Source organism: Onthophagus taurus, chromosome 1, assembly GCF_036711975.1.
Source record: "Onthophagus taurus isolate NC chromosome 1, IU_Otau_3.0, whole genome shotgun sequence".
NCBI classification, from domain to species: Eukaryota; Metazoa; Arthropoda; class Insecta; order Coleoptera; family Scarabaeidae; genus Onthophagus; species Onthophagus taurus.
In genome coordinates this window covers 226,836-248,324 of record NC_091966.1, presented here as the reverse complement: position 1 = coordinate 248,324, position 21,489 = coordinate 226,836, and the positions used below count along the sequence as shown (strand labels likewise).

General features: G+C 34.3%; 4 protein-coding genes across 17 annotated transcripts in view; 3 read left to right on the top strand and 1 right to left on the bottom strand.

The window, feature by feature from the left end:
- The window catches only part of LOC111425167 (disco-interacting protein 2), a 144,887-nt gene extending 143,077 nt beyond the window's left edge, over positions 1–1,810 (top strand). For all 14 annotated transcript variants that reach the window (XM_023059055.2, XM_023059049.2, XM_023059012.2 and 11 more), the window contains one exon: positions 419–1,810. In XM_023059055.2, coding sequence (XP_022914823.1) covers positions 419–671 — 253 coding nt within the window. In that variant the 3' untranslated portion in view covers positions 672–1,810. The remainder of the gene's footprint in view (positions 1–418) is intronic.
- Positions 1,797–7,237, bottom strand: LOC111424901 (transmembrane protease serine 9-like). The gene is made up of 9 exons (XM_071194080.1): positions 7,147–7,237; positions 6,683–7,086; positions 6,472–6,630; positions 6,274–6,422; positions 6,014–6,156; positions 5,805–5,958; positions 5,504–5,750; positions 2,040–2,198; positions 1,797–1,977 (listed from the first exon to the last, which is right to left on the bottom strand). The coding sequence occupies exons 1-9, from the start codon at positions 7,211–7,213 to the stop codon at positions 1,834–1,836; spliced, it is 1,626 nt and encodes a 541-aa protein (XP_071050181.1). The 5' UTR covers positions 7,214–7,237; the 3' UTR covers positions 1,797–1,833.
- A 343-nt stretch (positions 7,238–7,580) lies between these two features.
- Positions 7,581–11,370, top strand: LOC111424891 (chymotrypsin-2-like). Its single transcript, XM_023058619.2, has 5 exons — positions 7,581–7,644; positions 10,428–10,581; positions 10,636–10,885; positions 10,943–11,098; positions 11,162–11,370. The coding sequence occupies exons 1-5, from the start codon at positions 7,581–7,583 to the stop codon at positions 11,309–11,311; spliced, it is 774 nt and encodes a 257-aa protein (XP_022914387.1). The 3' UTR covers positions 11,312–11,370.
- Positions 11,371–11,464: 94 nt separating this feature from the next.
- LOC111424953 (engulfment and cell motility Ced-12) lies at positions 11,465–20,304 on the top strand. The gene is made up of 2 exons (XM_023058698.2): positions 11,465–12,273; positions 18,398–20,304. The coding sequence occupies exons 1-2, from the start codon at positions 11,650–11,652 to the stop codon at positions 19,901–19,903; spliced, it is 2,130 nt and encodes a 709-aa protein (XP_022914466.1). The 5' UTR covers positions 11,465–11,649; the 3' UTR covers positions 19,904–20,304.
- The last annotated feature ends 1,185 nt before the right edge of the window (positions 20,305–21,489 follow it).

Genomic DNA, 21,489 nt, shown 5'->3' with positions numbered 1-21,489 from the left:
ACTAAACCGCGATTTTCCGCGAAACTATATGGAATATCGAAAAAATTAAATATGCACATCATTAAGAACACATCAGGGTACCATCTGTTCAAATTTGAATTTTTTTCGTCGGATAGTTTTTGAGAAAAAAAATCGCAAAGTGGACAAAGTTGCCGGCACCGTCAAAAATAGGTTACTTTTTTCATTTAACTCGCGATTTTAGGAAAACCGCGGAGTCGAAAATTTTCAAATTCACATATGTTACGTAGAAATGTTCAGTGAATACAACAAAGCTAACCGCAATTTTCTTCATCTTACGGTTCTCGATATATCGATCTTTAAACTGATGAGAATTGACTTTTCAAGTTATACCGAGATTTATTTAACTGAAGTTTATCTAGCGACTGAAGAACCGGCCCTAAATAATAAATCTTTTCAGTGCTGTATTTACGTGGACCAATTTATTGGTTGTTGTTGTCGAATTGGACGGAAATGAAAGTGAAGCCCTTGATCTCGTACCATTAGTAACAAATACAGTTTTAGAAGAACACCATTTAATTGTGGGCGTGGTGGTAGTTGTAGATCCAGGTGTGGTGCCGATAAATTCAAGGGGTGAGAAACAGCGTATGCATTTACGAGACGGTTTCTTGGCTGATCAACTCGACCCCATTTATGTGGCCTACAATATGTAACCATTGGTAACTGTACCATTTTGTGATTTAAAAAAGAAGAAACAAATAAAATAAAATTTCGTTGGCTGTAGCAAGCAGGCAGCAATAGAGAACAAAAAAAAAATATCTTTGAGGTGTTCACGTTTCGGCTCAAAACTTTGTCTCAATCTACGAGTAGTGGCTAATTGTAAATACAATAATACGTACGAGGGCCTACAAAAATGAAAAAGAGGAAAATGAGAAATAACTAGTGTAAATTTTATAAAAGCGACACACCGGAAAGTGCTGTACAGGTTCTGTATCGCGTTAGTTAATTCTACAATTGTTTATGGCCGTTTTGTATTTGTGCAATACCCGAGCCGTACACCGTTCGATATTTTTTATTATTATTAAGGCGATAATATAAAATGCGACAAAAAGAACATTGTGATTTTTTCCTTTATTATTTTTATTAATTTTTTAAAGATTTTTACAACATCATTTATATTATTCTGTTACTAACATTCCTGGGAGACCTTCTAAAGGTTTCGGTAATGTACCAGTTGTGCATTTTCTTCTTAATAAATGATGTTGTAAACTTCGCCACACATTTATTATTAATTGATCAATTAATTATTATTCATATTATTTAAGCATCTAGTCTTATCGATCGCTCTGGCGTAGCTTGATTCTAATTAATAGTAGTTAAAAAGTACCCCACCCCCCATCCTTTTAATTAATTATATTATAGGTATAATTTTCACTAATGCACATTTATAGTACGTACGTTTTTGGACTTTTTACAAAACCGATTGCAAAATAAATTGCAATAAAAACCAAAACCATGTGGCTTCTTGTTGCGGTTTTCGTTTATTATTGACAAATATTTGTACGGTTCTTTTTTAGCGTTACTATTTTTTATTGTATAGTCTGACAAGTTTGACAATATATATTGTATTATTTCTTATATATCGTACATGTACATATTTAAAGAACAAACAAGTAATTAACATGACCTGTAGTGTAATCCAGTTGTAATTTACTATCTCTACACACACACATGTCTATATAATTGAAGGTCTTTATTAAAAACGAACCTTTGTTGCAGACGCATAAAGATGAATTATATACGTTGTGTAATCATATTTAAAGAGAAATAAAGGTAAATTTTTACCACTGAATGTATTTATTATTTTATTTTGTTTTATACATTTGAATGTTTTTTTATCCAATCTCTGTAATAAATAACGGATGTAAAAACATCTGGTTTACCTTTAGCACATGGTTGTCCCCAAGATACAACTCCAACTTGGATATTTCCATTTATTAGTGGTCCCCCGGAATCGCCCTGTAATCAAAAGGAGGAAAGTTATAATTCTTTAATTAAGTCAACTTTTTTATTTAACTTACATGGCAAGCACCTTCGCCTTTTTTAGTAAAAGTACAAACATGAGCATCCGTTATCTTAACTTCATCGGGAGTTATATCTTGAAATTCTTTAGCGCAATCTGCACTTGTAATCGAAATCAATTTTATTGCTTGTAATTTATTTGGAATTTTTCCTGGATACTTCAAAAAATCATTATATTTGTATACAGGTGTCTCAGCGAGACCGGTCATTAGACGTTTCTGGGGTTCTGGCGAAAATAAAAATTTGAGAATTCAGACTTAAGTATTATCAATTACGATCTCTTCGACTAAAATATTTTCAGATTTCTTGCACTTCCGATTATTCCGGAAGTCGCCACCTACTTTATTTTTTTAAATGGAACACTCTGTATATTTTTACATATTTGGATTTGTCTGTTTTCAGGGTTTATAAATAACTTTACTTTTTGCAATTTGATACGGCCGTTCTCGAGTTATTCGAATTTTTCTAGAAAAATCTGCTCCAGCAGACATTTGTTCAAAAAATCAGAGAACACTCGATTTTTGGGATATCAATTTAGGATTCAGGACATGCTTAAACAACATGATGGAGTATGTTTTGGTGCCAAGAACGGCTGTCTAAATCGTTTGGTCACTTTACTATGACACGTTAACTTTTCGAAATTTGGAACTATCATAACTTCATTTTTTTAAATGGCACCCCCCATATTTTATTACTTAGTCGTCTTCGGCGTCTCATTTTACATCTTTTATACTCCATATGTCCTATGCCTAACATTAATAGTTTGAGAAATAATTAGGGTTTTTTGAAAAATGGTCACATATCATATCGATATTAACCTAGTGTGCCATGGAAAACAAATGTTTAATGACTTATTGACAAACGTCAAAGTCTGATTTACGTTGTTTGATGTTTGTGAGTCTGAAACCAGATAAAATGGATATTAATAACGTAAATAATGTTTATACAAATAAAGAAATCCATAATTTATTTTTTGTGCACGAAAAGTGCGACAAAGTTCTTAGTAGAACTTGCAGAATGTTTAATGAAAATTATCCGCATTTACCTCCGATGACAAAAGATAAATTTAGAAGAATAGAAGCAAATTTTTTGCATTTTGGACGAATTAATCACGTGTTAAACTGACCAAAAAATGTAGTAGATAATGCAACGCAAGAGGTGAATTCGAGCTGCCAAAGAAGATCTAGGAATCATACTACGAACTTTGTCGCGCTTTTCATGCATACAAAATAAATTAAGAATTTCTTGATTTGTGTAAATATTACTTTCGTTATTGTTATCGATTTTAACTCTTTTCAGTACTCTGCCCTCATAAGAATAAACGCGGTATGTTCAAAATTGTTCAAATTTGAGTTAAGGGCATAATATGGTTTATCGTACATCTATTTAATCGTGTAATAACAAAATTTGTCGTATCTTTAATATTACCTTGTAAAATCATATTCGATTTTTGCCGTATGTACCAAATCTCCCATGATTTATAAGGATAAACGCAGTATATTTGCAATGCTAAGAATAAACGCGGTATGAAGCCCATTCGCGCCTAAAGATACCGCGGACATCCTTAGTACGCAAAAAATACCGCGCTCTTTCTTAGTAATGCCTAAATTTTCTGTAGCAACAACACACACTATGACATGCGCATTACAATAATTGTTTTAATAATTCTGACAAGATGACATTGAGTTTTAGCTGTGCCAGTGCAAATTAATCTGATTTTATCAAGAACTGGTGCTTTTTGACATTTTTGGTTAGAATGGTTAATTCTTCAGATATATCAGCCAGTGAAATTCTATTAAACTACTTTGAGCCCGGCCACAGTTTTATGGCCGCTGATAGCTTTCATCACCAGATAGAACTATCCTTAAAAAGACATGGGAAAATATACGACTTTGATGATTTTTCTAAAGCGGTTCGTGAGTGTAGAATTAAAAACAAGCCAGAAATGAAAGTTATGAATTTTACTGATTTTTATTTATGGAAAGATTTTAAATCCCAGCAAAAAGTCAAACAGGACAGCAACCGACCGCTTCTGACAAATATAAAACAGCTACAAGCAAGCCGCGGATCATTTGTTCTAAAATACAAAAACTCGTTTGATCCAAACGCAGAACTCAAGACCTTGGATTTTTTGTGCAAGAAGGCAATGAAAAAATGTGGCTTAGTTCTTCCATTAACCTACCTTTCTGGACCACGAGGCTTTCCTAAATAAGAAAGATGAACTATTAAGGGTGTTAAACGGTATCATTCCAGAAAGCAGGCAAATATTTTGGAAAAATTTGCCCGAATGCGAAGAATAATGAATATATATTACCTATTGTTAAAAGCCTTTTTAAAATCCATTTTTTATTTCTTATTTTAATAAAATTGTTGTTGATATATTTAACGTGTCTTTAAAAAAATGAATTTCATGCACATACCACGCTACGGATAAACGCGGTAAGGCAGAAAATCAACACTTACCGCGTTTATCCTTAGAATGTTACAATAATTTAACAAAATATATTGCGGTATGTGGAATCTTGAGAAAAATACAGTATTTTTTTAAATTTAAGCTATTTAGGGAATAAACTATAGTCACAAAACCAAGGTATTCACCCAAAAAAGTAAACTTTTATGACACATATCTAAAGGCTGAGAGAGAACACAAAAAACGTGTTTTCTCAGTTTCATGTTTTTGGGCAGTACTAATATTAAGGGACATAACAGATAATTATTTCCTCACATGCATCAAGTGTGGTAAACAAGTAAGTCTTTGACAAGAACTCATTGAGAAGGCTTGTTTTTCATGGCACACTAGGCTAAATATCCATATGATATGTGTGTATTTTTAAAAAAACCCTAATTATCTCCCAAACTATTAATGTTAGTTATGGGACATATTGGGATATAAAAGATGTAGAATGAGACGCCGAAGACGACTAAGTAATAAAATATGGGGGGTGCCATTTAAAAAAATGAAGTTATGGTACTTCCAAATTTTGAAAAGTTAACGTGCCATAGTAAAGTGACCAAACGTTCTAGACAGCCGTTCTCGGCACCAAAACATACTCCATCATGTTGTTTAAGCATATTCTGAATCCTAAATTGATATCCCAAAAATTGAGTGTTCTCTGATTTTTTGAACAAATGTCTGCTGGAGCAGATTTTTCTAGAAAAATTCGATTAACTCGAGAACGGCCGAATCAAATTGCAAAAAGTAAAGTTATTTATAAACCTTCAAAACAGACAAATCCAAATATGTAAAAATATACAGGGTGTTCCATTTAAAAAAATAAAGTAGGTAGTGACTTCCGGTATAACCGGAAGTGCTAGAAAACTGAAAATATTTTAGACGAAGAGAACGTAATTGATAATACTTAAGTCTGAATTCTCAATTTTTTATTTTGGCCAGAACCACAGAAACGTCTAATGACCGGTCTCGCTGAGACACCTGTATATAAATATAAAAATAATTAATTACCGAAGTTGTACCCCAACCAGATAACATCAAATTTTCACCCCCTCTCATTTCATTTTCCCCCAATCCGATAATTTTCACTTTATCATTAAATTTTATATCATCTTTCGTTTTAATTAAGGCAATATCATCAAGTAATGTGCTCCTATTAAATCCTTCATGTGGAATAATTTCTTCGACTTTATAAGTATCGCCACCAGCATCAAGTAAATTACTTCCTGTTACAACGGTGAATTTATCTACTTTTTGCCTGAAAACAAATTATTAATAAATGTTTAAAGCAAAATAGTTAAGATTTTAATACTTATTAACACAATGAGCGGCAGTTAAAACCCAACTTTCACCTATGATTGATCCACCACAAATGTGACGCTCATTATATCTTAACGAAATTTGATGCGGAAACTCTCCATCAGCTGCATCATATCCACCAACAATTCTGCCGTCACTTTCACAAACTTTAAATAAATTAGTATGCACTAATTTTTTTTTATTAAAATTAAGTATACTCACCACAAATTGATATTTGTGAAATTATAAACGAAGAGATTAAAAAATATAACATTTTTGTACAAAGGCTTGAAATAAATTGTTGTCTTAAAGTTAACACCCACTTCTTATATACAACTTTTTTTATCGAAAATTGTTGTTCTAATCTAAATTTATTTTAACCAATACAAGACTTGAAATGATTACATAAATAAAATTTACAAATTAGATAGATAAAATAGTAATTTTATTCCTTCTAAATGATAAACACGATTTGTAATCAAAGTGTTGAAGTTTGCATGTTATCATTAATCCAACCTAAATAACTATAAACTCGCGTAAAAACGTCGGGGCTCCCTCTCCCGCAAGGAATTCCCCAAGACACAACACCAATTTGATGATCTCCTTCAACTAGTGGACCTCCAGAATCACCCTGTAATAATTTTTTTTAATTTAATTTAAAATTATTTCTTACAATTTACATGACAAGCTCCTTCTCCTGCTTTTGAAAATGTACAGACAGTCGTTGTGGAAACACCCCCCATAAAAAATCCAAGAATTGGATGTTCCAACATGCATCTTAAGTTAGGTATTGTGGTTAATTCGATTGTTTGAAGTTTGTTTGGGGGTTTTCCGGGGTACTAAAAACATTATATTGTTTTAAAGAATTAATTTATTTAATAATTTATTTACCGTTAAAGTTCCCCATCCGGATAAAACAACACCAACATTAGGCCCAATGTCATCACTTGGTAACTTAATCTGCCCAACTTTATCTCCATAATGTATGTTATCGGTTAATTTAAGAAGGGCTATATCGTTTTTGATCGATTGAGAATTATAATCGGGGTGTTGAATAATTTTTTCAACCTGATAACTATCTCCGCCTGTATCCAACAGATTACTTCCAGTTACAATAGTAAAGTTATCAGGTTTTTGACCATCTATACAATGAGCTGCGGTTAAAATATAATTTTCCTGAATAATAGAACCGCCACAAATATGATGACCGTTATATCTTAAAGATATTTGGTAAGGAAATTGTCCGTCGGTTGCATCGTGACCACCGACAATTCTACTTTGATTATTATTAGCAACTAAATTAAAATCGAAAAAGAAATTTAAGCAAAAAAATTAATGCTTTCAATAATTCTTACCAGTTAATGCAAATTGGCCAACGCTTAAAATGAAATGATACCTTAAAAAGGTTATTATTGCTCTCATTTTCAATGATTTGAAACACTACTTTAAAAATATATTTTTCGTCATATTTATAAGCAAAATTTTATCAAGAACTTCCGGTTCATTTTGAGGACAATGTAGCCATGAATATACATATAAAAGAAATCCTATCTAGTTACGATAAAATTTGCAATATTTTAACGTTTATAATTATTAGTATCATTTATTTATGACTGTTTTGTTTTATTTTGATCCACACTAAAATTAGATAATATGAATGTATTAATATTAACAATTATAACCGCATTTAAATTGTCTTCTTAAATAAAGTGCATTTTACAATTAAAATGATAAACTTAAAACTATATAAGTATAAAAGTAGTAGTCATATTTAGCAATATCATTCAAAATGTTACAACTTTCGTTTTACTTATGTGTCTTATCATTACAAAGTGAATTTGTTTGGAGTAAAAGTAAGTGTTATAGGTAATAAAGTTCGTTATAAATTTTATTTATCTTTAAACTAAGATTAGAACTAAAACTAGAAACTTTCGGGTTTTGCCGTGCGTCTTTTAATAAAAGGTTTGACGTTTCGGATGCCATGTTGCAACCTTCTTCAGAAACTGGTTCGAAGTGACGAGATCAAAAAATCGGTAACTATATATAAGTCGGAAAAACTAATTAATAATCAGTTAACGCTAATTACAAACTAATTAATAACTAATTGCGTCGCGTCCGGTGTGAGGCGGGAAGAGGTCTTCGTGTTCACCACCATCTTCCATGTTCTGCTAAGCTCCCAGCCATCCTCTCTGTTGACGTTATTTTTATGTCGGTGAATCTCTATGGCTTCTCTTGTCAGTCTTTGGTAGTATCTGTTGTCCCTAGCCAGCACCTTTGTTTGTTCGAAGTCTATTCGGTGCCCCTCTGCATGGCAATGTTCCGCAACCGCCGACTGCTGGATCTTCTTCAGCCTTACATCCCTCTCATGCTCCTTGATGCGGCACTCGACGTTGCGTCCAGTTTGGCCAACATAAACCTTCCCACAACTACACGATATCTTGGCTATCGGGAGTGTGTTCCGAATTTTGCTGACCGTGCCGTACCGCACTACGATGTCGTTCTTCTTGAGGTGCCTAGCAATTCGTTCCGTTACACCTGAAACATAGGGAAGACAGATAAATCCAAGTGGTTTTGTACTTACCGTGTCCTCTTTCTGCTTTCGCTGTTTGATGGCCTGGTTGATGTCCCTCGAAGTGTATCCATTCTTCTGCAGCACGCCTCGTAGAAAGTGTTGCTCCTTCTTCAAGTTCTCTCCTTCACATAGTCTCGCTGCTCGCTGAAATAATGTACGGATCACGGACCTCTTCTGTTGGAGATGATGATGTGAACATGCCTGTAAATACCTGTTGGTATGGTTCTTCTTTCGGTATACACCAAGTTCTATATCTCCATTTGTCGTCCTGGTGACCAACACATCTAGGAAAGGTAGTTTTTTGCCAGTTTCTGTTTTCATGGTGAACTTAATCATAGGATGTTGAGAGTTCAAGTGATCCAAGAACTCTTGGAGCCGTTTTTGACCATGTTGCCATATCACAAACGTGTCATCCACATATCGGAGCCATAGTTTTGGTTTCCACTGGCTCTTCTTCAAAGCGTCCTCTTCGAATAATTCCATGTAGAACTTAGCTATAACTGGCGATAGTGGAGATCCCATGGCTGCCCCTTCGAACTGCTCGTAAAATTCTCCTTTCCAGCTGAAATACGTCGACGATAAGCAATACTCCACCAGATCTGGCACGTATCCTGGTAAACCCTCCGGAATGAGTTTTCGGCGAAGACCCTCTACAGCATCCTTAACTGGTACCCTAGTAAAACGGAATTCCACATCGAAACTTACCAACATATCCCCAGCATCCAGCTTTACACCTTTTACCGATTCCACAAAATGTGTAGAATCCCTGACATACGATTCCGTGTTACCTGTGAAGGGGGACAGAATCTTTGCAAGATGTTTAGCCAGCTGGTATGTTGGGGAGTTGATGGCGCTGACGATAGGGCGGAGGGGGACGTCTGGTTTGTGAATCTTCGGTAGTCCGTAGATTCTTGGTGGTACCGGCGCCTGCACAAACAAACATTTCTGCTGGAATTTCTGTAGATTTTATCAGTTCCTTCATTTTTCTAACGATTTTGTCTGTGGGGTCCCTCTTGATCTTCCTGTAGGTGGCTGGGTCCAGTAAGTTCATCATTTTGTCGTCGTATTCTTTCCTGTCCATAACAACGGTGGCATTCCCTCATAAGAAAGAATACCCATACCAACAGGTATTTACAGGCATGTTCACATCATCATCCCCAACAGAAGAGGTCCGTGATCCGTACATTATTTCAGCGAGCAGCGAGACTATGTGAAGGAGAGAACTTAAAGAAGGAGCAACACTTTCTACGAGGCGTGCTGCAGAAGAATGGATACACTTCGAGGGACATCAACCAGGCCATCAAGCAGCGAAAGCAGAAAGAGGACACGGTAAGTACAAAACCGCTTGGATTTATCTGTCTTCCCTATGTTTCAGGTGTAACGGAACGAATTGCTAGGCACCTCAAGAAGAATGACATCGTAGTGCGGTACGGCACGGTCAGCAAAATTCGGAACACACTCCCGATAGCCAAGATATCGTGTAGTTGTGGGAAGGTTTATGTTGGCCAAACTGGACGCAACGTCGAGTGCCGAATCAAGGAGCATGAGAGGGATGTAAGGCTGAAGAAGATCCAGCAGTCGGTGGTTGCGGAACATTGCCATGCAGAGGGGCACCGAATAGACTTCGAACAAACAAAGGTGCTGGCTAGGGACAACAGATACTACCAAAGACTGACAAGAGAAGCCATAGAGATTCACCGACATAAAAATAACGTCAACAGAGAGGATGGCTGGGAGCTTAGCAGAACATGGAAGATGGTGGTGAACACGAAGACCTCTTCCCGCCTCACACCGGACGCGACGCAATTAGTTATTAATTAGTTTGTAATTAGCGTTAACTGATTATTAATTAGTTTTTCCGACTTATATATAGTTACCGATTTTTTGATCTCAGTTTCTGAAGAAGGTTGCAACATGGCATCCGAAACGTCAAACCTTTTATTAAAAGACGCACGGCAAAACCCGAAAGTTTCTAGTGTTAGTTCTAGTTTTAGTTCTAATCTTAGTTTAATTCACACCGGCCGTGAAAGCCTTCGTACTTATTTTATTTATCTTATTTTTAAGGCACAAGTAAAGATGTTAAAATAATAGGAGGAATCGATGCAGAAAATGGTCAATTTCCATATCAAATTTCTCTTAGATATAATAATCGTCATTCTTGTGGTGGCTCTATCATAAATTCACGTTGGATTCTAACAGCAGCTCATTGTATTCATAAGTATTTAAAATAAGAAGTATAAAATAATAATTTTTAACAAATTAATATTTTTAGTAACATCCCAAAAAATTATACGGTCGTGGCAGGTACAAACTTATTGGAAACAGGAGGAGATGTGTATACTTTAGAAAAATTTGTTGAACACGAAAGATATAATCCACAACTTCTCAAGAATGATATAGCACTTTTAAAAACGAACGAAGAAATTATGTTTAACGAGAACGTTACTATAATGCGATTACCCCCTGAAGATACTCTTGATGGAGGATTAAATTTTACATTATCTGGATGGGGATTAACAGCGGTTAAGTTTTAACGTAATATTATTAAACTTTATTTTATTTTTATTATAATTATTAAGATGTACGGCCAACCACCCAATAAAATGCAAACAATCGTTTTACAATCAATAACAAACCAGGAATGTTACGCCAAATATTTTCACTTGGAACTAGTTGGAATGTTATCTTCTTCAAATATTTGTACTTTAAATAAGGAAGGTGAAGGTGCCTGTTATGTAAGTAAAATGCAGTTACAAAAATTAGTACTTTGTGTTTATGCATGTACTATTTCATTAAAGGGTGATTCTGGAGGACCTCTAGTTTTTAAAGGTTATCAAGTAGGAATCGTTTCATGGGCTATTCCTTGCGCTAGAGGAAGACCCGATGTTTTTACAAGAGTTTATAGTTACATGGACTGGATTGAAAATCACACAGCTAATTCTTATTAAAGATTTGCTTCTTATTTAAAGGTTATAAAAAAATCGAATAAAATAATACTTTAAATTTATTTCAAATTTCTACCTCCATCTATCAACGGTTTTCCAAATTATAACCTACCTCCATCTACCGATCAAAATACAAACTGTGTTAAATAACTTCTTGAATAAATCCCAATTATCAGATGTAAGTGGGAAACAAGGCGAATGAATACAAATTAACCACACTCGTCGTCAACAAATGCCAATACATCGGTGTTGTTCTAAAGTGGGAGTGCCCCATACCACCTAAAACATCAATAATAATGCTTCTTTAAGACGAAAAGTAAGTGGTTTACCTAATAAACAAAATGCCAGCTATGAAGGACTCGAACATTGTAAAAATCGCTGTGGAAATGACCAACCAGGTCGCCCAGCTAATTGAATTCAATCAAAATCAACCCCTTGCCGGGATTATCCAAGAATTATGCAACGGATGGCAACTTTCAGACCCCGACCAATACGCGTTACAATTTAACGAAACCAACAACAGAAATTATATCACCGAAAAGAATCGGAATGAAATTAAAAATGGGCAAGTTTTACGATTGGCTGATTCTCCATCGAAAACCGCTCAGGATATATTAAATAAATTAAATTCGGGGAATCTGGATGAGACTGCTGAAGCTGTTAAGAAATTGGTTACATTGAGTGCGGATATTACGTTTGCTTTGGATTTTATTAATAAACAAGGTCTGGCTTTGATTATAAGAAGAATTGAAAATGGAAAATCTAACGGGGTTGTTCTAGCAAATACTTTATTGTCTTTTGTGGAGTTAATGGAACATGGGATTGTATCTTGGGATATACTCAATGGAAATTTTATTACTAGAATCGTTAGTTTTGTAAACAGTAATGATAATGCTCGAGTTGTTCTAGCTTGTTTATCAATACTGGAGAATGTTGTTTTGAATAGTACAGAAGGATATAGCCAGGTAAGTTTAAAGTCAAATCATTGGAGAATTTCATATTGATTATGAACAATAGTTAATCAATTTCACATTTGTACTAAAAAAATCTTTTTTTTGCTCATTGTACTTCCAAATATTTCTACTCCATGCCTGGTAGAATCTCATAAATCTAAAGTATTCAAGTTATTGAGTGTAATTAACCCTTTGTGTCCCAAGAAGTCAAAAATGTTGAAACTTTATAACAGAATTAAGACGCTATCAAAATACACTCAGTAAAGGCCTTTAGAATCAATTTTAGCAAAATATGCAATCCCGCCATTCCAGGGGGATAATGGTACTTCAGAGTACCATCAAGCATTAAAATATATTTTAGTGATGTTGCAGTATACAAAAACTTTTATTGCTAATATAAAAATAATACACTTTTTATTACCTTGGAAAATAAGTAATATTTGCTTTAGCTAAATCACATTATGACATTCAGAAAAAGAGTTCTTTCACTACAACATAAATAAACATTACACGCAGTACATTTTGAGTGAGGTTTAGCTTTGGCAGAACAATTTTCACAACTTCTTCTTAATCAGACCTATATCTACAGAACGACAAAAATCTGATAGAATATTGAGAAAAAACATATTAAGCAAAAACTAACATTATCACATAGTCAAAAAAGATGCTAATTCAAAAATTCCTGGAAGCCGTGTTTATTGAAATTACGAAATGAAACTTATTTTAAATTGAAGCTTAAAGCTTTCTCTTTAAAATGATGTATAATAATGGTTGTGTTGGATCACAAAAATGTAGAGGAAAAAGCATGTTGAAATTAAACTTACATTTTTGTATAACCTAAAAATGTCAAAAAGATACCAATTTAAAAATTCCTGGAAGCCGTATTTAATGAAATTAAGGAATGAGACTTATTCTAAATTAAAGATCAAAGCTTTCTCTTTAAAATGATGTATAATAATTGTTCGGTTGGATAAGAAAAATATTGAGAAAAAAACTATTGACATAAAATTTACATTTTCGTATAACAGTGTCAAAAAAGATGCTGATTATATAATTGAGGAAACATGTTTCTGTAAAACCAAGAAAAGCCTGTGCCACCACTTCTTGGAACAGCGGTCGGTTGCATACACTTGTCGAAGTTGATCTGCATGATCTACCGAACGCAGTAGTTGAAGGACAATCCTTTCACCTAATCCATAAGTTTGAAGTTTTTCTTCAGTTTCAGGAGATTTTCCCTCATCCACATCAAATTTCTATATGTACCCTTTCTTATCTGCTAAGCACCAGAGCTTATAACCCCTTTTTATGGGCCCCTCTCTTTGAAGACTATCATAGATGCATCCACAACCAACTGCCTAGTGCCATGATAATAACTGGAAAAGTGACGGTTAAGTATTTCAAAATACGGGCATATCTTGTATAGTTTATCCGTATTATTCTTAGAATGTTATCGTTGATATGCAGATATGATAAAATCTCCTGAAACCTGTTACGGGTCATTGTTTGTATGACAAGTGGTACATCCAAGTCTTCAGCATTACTCCAGAAGAGTTTATAGCTTGGCAAACTGTGATAACTCATTAAGAAATGTATGCCAATATTTTCTTTCAAGTTTAGCATTTTATTCCTTTGGGTGGCGTACAAATTACTTTGAAAGCTAACATCTCTCACACAGTTGCCCATCAGTGTTAGAAAATAATCTGTAGGATTAATAAAGTATCACCAATTATTCCCTCTGGATAATGGTATCCTGGAATTTCAGTCTGTTTTTCCCGTTTTCTCCATTTTCTATCAATTTCTGCCTTGTTCTTCTTGTTGAGCCCTTTGCCACGTATTTCTACTACTTCACTGTCACTTTCCTCATTTTCATTATTTAGTTGTTCTACTTCTTCATCTTCCAGCATAGGTACCCCACTAACACTAGTAATAACAATGTCATATTCTTCATCTTCTATTTCTCAATCTCAATATTGTACCTGTTATTATCCTGGCGGTACTTTTCCGTAGCAAACACAAAATGTACCTTTTTTCGGGATAAAAATAAGAAATGTTTGAAAATTGAAACAAATCACACCTAATAACCATTTATCAAAGAGCTACCTTTTTGAACAAGAAAATTCAACAACACCACTTTTCACTAAACTTCTAACCTCTCATCTGGATGAATAAGTTTAAATATACCTAAAAACCTAGCAGTGCGGATTGCGTCATTTTTTTATAGATTCTTTCTTGTATAGTAGAAAGTACAGACAGCTCTAAATTCATCGAATAGATGACTACAGTTTAAAATGAGTGTTTAAAACTACCGGTACTTTAAAGTACCGTCGGGACACAAAGGGTTAATTCAGACTCAGAAGTGAGATGTGCATCACTTTCACATAAATTGATTCATGTATTACACAAAGTTTTAGTTTAATAAAAATATCGAGGGGTAAACCGTTGAACAAAATTAGTACACTAATTCCCAGATTTGTTATTAATTCCTCTAATTCTTCACTAATTCCCTTAATTCCTTACTATTTCCCCTAATTTTATTAATTTGCACGCTAATTCCCTACTAATTCCTCTAATTTTACCAATTCCCACTCTAATTACCTAGTAATTCACCAAATCTATCAAGTGAACTACGCCACAAAATGGTGTAAAATAAATCAAGCATATGTGATTGTAGTATACGTATTAAAATAAAAAAAGTTGGTAAAAAAGCTAGAAAAATAAACAGTTTATTTTTACATAAAGATACAGGTTATAGTACAGGTTATTTATAATAAAACTAAACATAATTTTTCTAGTGTATAATATTATTGAACAAAAATAAAAAATTACTGTTTTTTAAACGCTTTATATCTGCCCTTAATGTTAAGTTGGTGTGCCCGTTTTATTTGAAATAGGCCGCCACCAATTAAATTAATAGGACCGTAAAAAATAAAATCTTTATGAACGGTATCAATGTCTTCTTTTTGGGGCCAAATAAATGTGTCAAGCTCTGCTTTCAGAAACTTTATTTTATAATGTGCGTTTCCTCTTATCTTCAATTATCCGACCTATAAACCACGATTGGTCATAGAAAATCGCGTAATAGTTTTCTAAGAGTATCTCAAGTCCGGCAGTTTCCGATAAATTTTCTGATCTACACGGTAACATCTCATCTGATAACTCCTCCATATCATCGAATCGTCGACTTCCATCACGTCTGAGTCAATGGATAAGTCACTGCTTGTGCCACTAGCCTGATCCATGGGTAGCTTCTGTTTAGTCAAGGTCGGCAGGGAATTTTTGAAAGGTGTTTTTCTCGGTATTTTTCTTGTACTGCCTATAAATCTTTTTAATCGGTCAGTACTTAGTCTAAAGTTAGACTGATCTAAAAGCCAGCAGTATGATGACTTTTTAATAATTGAAGAATTTTTACTGACAATGAGTTTTACATATGGTGATTTTACCGATACATTATGCACTTTTTCGGAAAAGTCTTTTAAACTTATAGAATTCGTTCCCAAACTATCACATTCGCGATCTTCATTAGAACTCTCGTTAGAAATTAAGTCCATAACTATATCGTCATCATTACTGATATTATTCGTTTTTGCCACATCTTGGTCAATTTCATTTTCTTCGGGGTTTTCGTCAGCTTCAACGTCGTCTTCGTCGATGTCTTCATTCTCCTGTGTTACTTCGTTATTTTGTTTGTGTCTTATTAACGGTACTTGCATATATTTCCAATCATTTTCTTGTGCATTGATTCCAAATTGTTTCATGTCCTCTATGACATTTTGTAAAGCTTCTTCAACTGTAGCTTTGATATCCAAATTGAGAATTTCTTTTTCACGTGGTAAATTTTCTTTCTTCAGGCTGTTTTGTAATCTTTTGTCTTCCCTTGGAAATGTAAAAGTTCCCCTAAGATCGTTTATTGTATCAATTGTCTTAATTCTCTCAACTCGGTTTAGCATATCCTTTATACTAAAATTTATTATTGTTGAATACGTGGAGGTCATGGACCTGGCAGCCCGAAATAAGGATTCACATGCTTGGCTACCAAAAATACCGATACTGAACATGTTTTTTTTTAACTCACCGCTTTTAAGCTTCCATATTAGTTTAATCAAAGCGTGGGCGTTCATCTCGATACAAAGGTAACAATTACTGGTTAAAAAGTTATCTGTTATTTTATATTCTTTTTTTCCTTGAATCCAGGCTCTCCAGATCCTAGTAAAAAATACAACATACCAGATGCGATATAATCTAGTACCCAACTCAGTGCTGGAATTTAAGAACGACGATTCGATGTAGTACATAAGCTTAAGATACGCCACACTACCTTCACTTTACGGAATTTCCTTATTCAGTTGTTCAATTACTATCAAACTGCACATTTTTTCTGCGGATGCAAAATTCATCTTGTCTTCACTTTTGAGATCAGAATCTGTCAGGAGATGTTTGTCTTTTGGAACCTTTAAGATCAATTCCCTGAGATGACTAGAGGTAGCAGTGTATTTCCCAATTGGCAAATTTATTCCTGATTTTAGGAAACGAGTACGCATTTTTGTTAAAATATGGGTGGTGTCCTGTACATAACATTCATCATTTTTTTCGAAGTTGCAGTGGTACCACTCCCAATCTGGAACTGGCAAAGAATGGAGTAGCTCAGAATCTTTTGGGGTTGTTTTGTTATTTTTTTTATATTCAGGTGCTAAACGAGACTTCAAAGTATTTAAACGCATAGCTCTTAAAAGCCGAGTATCGCCGTCTGAGGAAAATTCCATAATTCTGATGCCAAATTTTTTAGCTTCCTCCTTCATCCATCCAGGTTTAAGTATTTTGGGAAGTTTGTATGTCGCGTTGCAGAAACAGGTTACTTTGGAGAAGATACTGTCATGTTGGTCCAACGAAGTTACAACTTTAATATCATCAAATTTATGCTGAAGCTTTTCCCATAAATTAGTTTCTGCTTTCGATTTTGCCCACGCCTTCAAATTTCGAAAAATTAAAGCATTTTCATCTGTTAAGTTCACGGCTCGGTTTACGACAGGTCTCTGATTAATAACCCCCCTGGGATTATCCTCGGGATTGTCTAATTCCTCAGGAGATTCTTCATTTAAAAATTCTGAATTTTCAACAGAAGTTATAGCCCTCTTCTTAGGAGCCCCTTCTTGATTACTAGACACAGATCTCGGCACAGATGCTTGAATTTCTTTTTTGTGTGATTTTGTTTTCTTTTTGAAATATTCGACCATCCAAACTGGACCTGTTGGTGTGCTGGTAACATTTTGTACATTTTCGGATTTCACTTAAATTTCACGTAAATTTTCGGTCACTTCTCACTTGTGATATACCACTGTTCTCGATTTATTTATGCAAACAGGGAAATAACTACACCCATGCGTTTGTAGAACCAAAATCAAAGAGCGCGATCACGCGTTAGCAGTTTTATGCGACACGACGCCATTTTGCGCAATCTACTTCGCTTCCAGATTCTTCCAATTTTTTTCTAATTCCATACTAATTCCCCACTAATTCCATTATTCTCTTATTAATTCCCCGAATTTCCAGAGTAATTCCCCAAATTCCCCACTAATTCCTCTAATTCCTTACTAATTCCTGAAGATTGTACACCAAAATTCCCCTGCGAAATACCCCTCGAAAAATATACAACAAACTAATGCTTAATAATAACTAAAACTAGAGCTAACACAAGCACTAGAACTAACACTAAATCTAAAGGCTAAATACTAATGTTTCTAGTTCTAGACAACAATTTAGCGCTTAATAACATTAAAACTAGAACAAACACTAGACCTAGAACTAGAAAGTTTCAGGTTTAGCAATGTGTCACAACAAAAAAAAAGAGTGATATGGGCCACTTTATCATTTCTTTTGAATGATACAAATGGGTTAAGATTCCAAACAATATAATTCTCAATTTAAAACTGTATTATTTCATGAAATTCAATACCTATTAAAACGAATATAACAATGCAATTACCAATAAGATAAGACAACAATTTAAAACACTGATAAAATTTAACATTGAGCAGTAAACAAACAGTAAGACAGTTTACTTTGCTTCAACAACACCATTTTTTAAATTATTCCAACTCACAAAAACATTCTCCATCTAAAATTTGGTTGTTTATTTTAGGTTGAAGGAGAAGTACCGGTAACATCATTATTAAGTCACCTCCATCAAGAACAATCAGTTGTTAAACAAAACGCAATTGCTTTAATCAACGCTCTCCTTTTAAAAGCGGATGCCGCGAAACGTCGAAGCGTAGCCACGACGTTGGCGTCAAAACAAGTTCGTCAAGTGATTCAAGAAAGTATAATTCAAAAAGGGGCCGCGGAAGGAGCCGAAATGGCCCATCAATTATACGTGCTTCAAACGTTAACTTTGGGGCTTTTGGAACAGAGGATGATGACCAAAATAGATCCTCAAGATCAAGATGCTCACGATAAAATTAAAGAATTACGTCGTATAGCGTTTGATGGTGAAGGTGCTGGAAGTATGAGGGGTCCCGGTGGGTTTACAAGGGATTACAAAAAATTGGGCTTTAGAAATGATATAAATCCGGCGATGGATTTTATGGATACTCCTCCTGGATTATTAGCTTTGGATTGTATGGTTTATTTTGCAAGAAATCACGCTGATGCTTACACAAAATTGGTTCTAGAGAATAGTTGTAGAGCTGATGAACACGAATGTCCTTTTGGGAGAGCTAGTGTTGAACTGGTAAGAATTTTATGCGATTTATTAAAAATCGGTGAATCTCCATCAGAACAGGGTGAATCTTTTCATCCTTTATTTTTCACTCATGATCACCCCTTTGAAGAATGCTTCTGCATTTGTATCGTTTTACTAAATAAAACCTGGAAAGAAATGCGAGCAACTTCTGAAGATTTCGGAAAAGTCGCCGGTGTTGTAAGAGAACAAATCGTAAGAGTTTTACACAGCAAACCACCATCTTTAGAACAACTAAGAATTTGTTTACAAAACTTAACTTACAGCGACATAACAAATTTATGGCAACAAGAAAGAACATCTAGAGAAGAATGGGAATCTCACGCAAGGCCAATTGTTGATCTTCGCGAACAAATCACACCAGACATTTTAAACTTAATTAAACAGCAAAGATTAGCCTTTTTAGTTGAGGGTACACGTTTCACAAAATACTCCGCCAGAGGGCAAAGAATCAAAGACAAATTCTGGTTCATGCGACTATCTCCGAATCACAAAGTTTTACATTACGGCGATTGCGATGAAAAGAGTGCCCCATCAGCCGAAGAGTTAGCCTCAAAATTAGCCGTTTCGGACATCAAAGCTTTGTTAGTCGGTCGAGATTGTCCTCATACTCGCGGGCGGAAAGCCTCGCATCAATTAGCGTTTTCTTTGGCGCTGGAAGGGGTTGATTTGCAATCTTTAGATTGCGTCGCACCGGATGAGCTCACTTTGGCTTATTGGACAGATGGGATTCATTCGCTTTTGGGACAACGTATGCAAAGTGAGGAGACTAAGAAAGACTTGGACACTTTGTTGTCAATGGAAATTAAATTGAGGTTGTTGGATGCCGAAGGAGTTACTATTCCGCAAGATCCACCGCCGATTCCACCCGATCCACCACATTATCATTTTTGCTATGATTTAAAGTAGATTAAAGATATGTTTAGGTATGATATTGAAATGTATGGTAGGTGTGTATTAATTAAGGCTTGGAACAGTTTTGTAATATAATTATTAAAAAAGAATTTTGTGTTAAAGATTAAGTAAAGATACTTGTTGAGGTATCCTAACTATTTCTTTACCTCAGGATCCTCAAACATTTTAATCTAGCGTTTTAGATTAAAACATTTGTGCATAAAAAAACACATCAGGCTTGACTTAAATGAGTATGTAATTCGTTTCCAACTTTTTATTAATACACTCTGTAATCGTCTTTAATATAATCCAAAGAATTATATTTGAGGAATCTCTTGTAATCTAGTTTTTAATCTATCTGTGCTCTCCTTTTAAACCAACAATTTTTATAATAAAAATATCTTTAACAATTTTAATGATTTTGGTTCATGAGTTTAACCTTCCAAATATTCCCACTATAACTTTTTAATTGTTAACAATAGCTCATTATTGTGCTACAGCTACCGAATCGGTTTATCGATCAATCCGGAATCATTTTCCCTCATTAGTTAGTTAGTCTATTGAACAATAGAGCTCGTTAGATTACTTAAATTATATTAATTATTGGGGTTTATTTATTGAGTGAGTTTCAAAATTAATTTGGATTATTTGAGATTTAATCCCATCAGTATTTTGCAAAATACTCTACATTTAATGGATAAATAATTCAGACAAAAAACTGCTCAAACAATAATAAATCAAAAAATTTTAAAAAGCAATAAGAAAAGGAAATACAATCGTGATTTTTGCTGGTGATTAAGATGGCATTGCTGGAAATACGTTGAAATCGATTGAGTATATTTCAAATCTGCAACAATCAGACATGCAAAGTTGGATTTAAAAAATTGTAATAATATGTTTATGGGAAATAAGAAATTATTTTCGGCACATTAAATCTTCATCAAATTTGCTTTAAAATATTTTTTATTTCATGATGATATTTTAATTCGTTCTTGAGATACTATTTTATCTCAATCTTCTGTGGCTATAGAATTGAAAAGTGCGGGGTGAAGTTATAGTAACCTTTCACTTACTTATTGTAGATCTTGTGAATTCTTTCTCAGTTCTGTCCTAATCAAAGTCCTATGGGACGCAACAGGCTCAGTATGGTGCTTCACCTCGAGAAAGGTCGGCATTATTTTATTCCCTCTGCATCATCGTAGGAAGGCAAACGCTTTTAGAGTCAAAAACTGCTATTAAAAGTTGACTTTTGCGTAGTACTTAGCGACCGTCAAAACGATAGTTTTTTGTCAACAGGACGTAAAAGTCTTTTGCGTCCTGCACGTAAAAGACTTTTATCTACAACTGCTTGGATAAGTCATCATTACCGCACTCATTTGAGGTGATTTGAGTTACGTAATGAAGTTCATTACCGCACTGGTTTCATTACGTAACGCATTTTTAGCCTAATCAGAACAGACTTAATTTATTGAAACGAGCAACAATACAAAAGAAAAAGTGCTATCTACTTACAAAGAAACAATACTATTTATTATAAACATTAATTGTTATCTTTTTACATTTTAAAAGACTTATTCCAGATGAGTAAACATGTTGTTGAA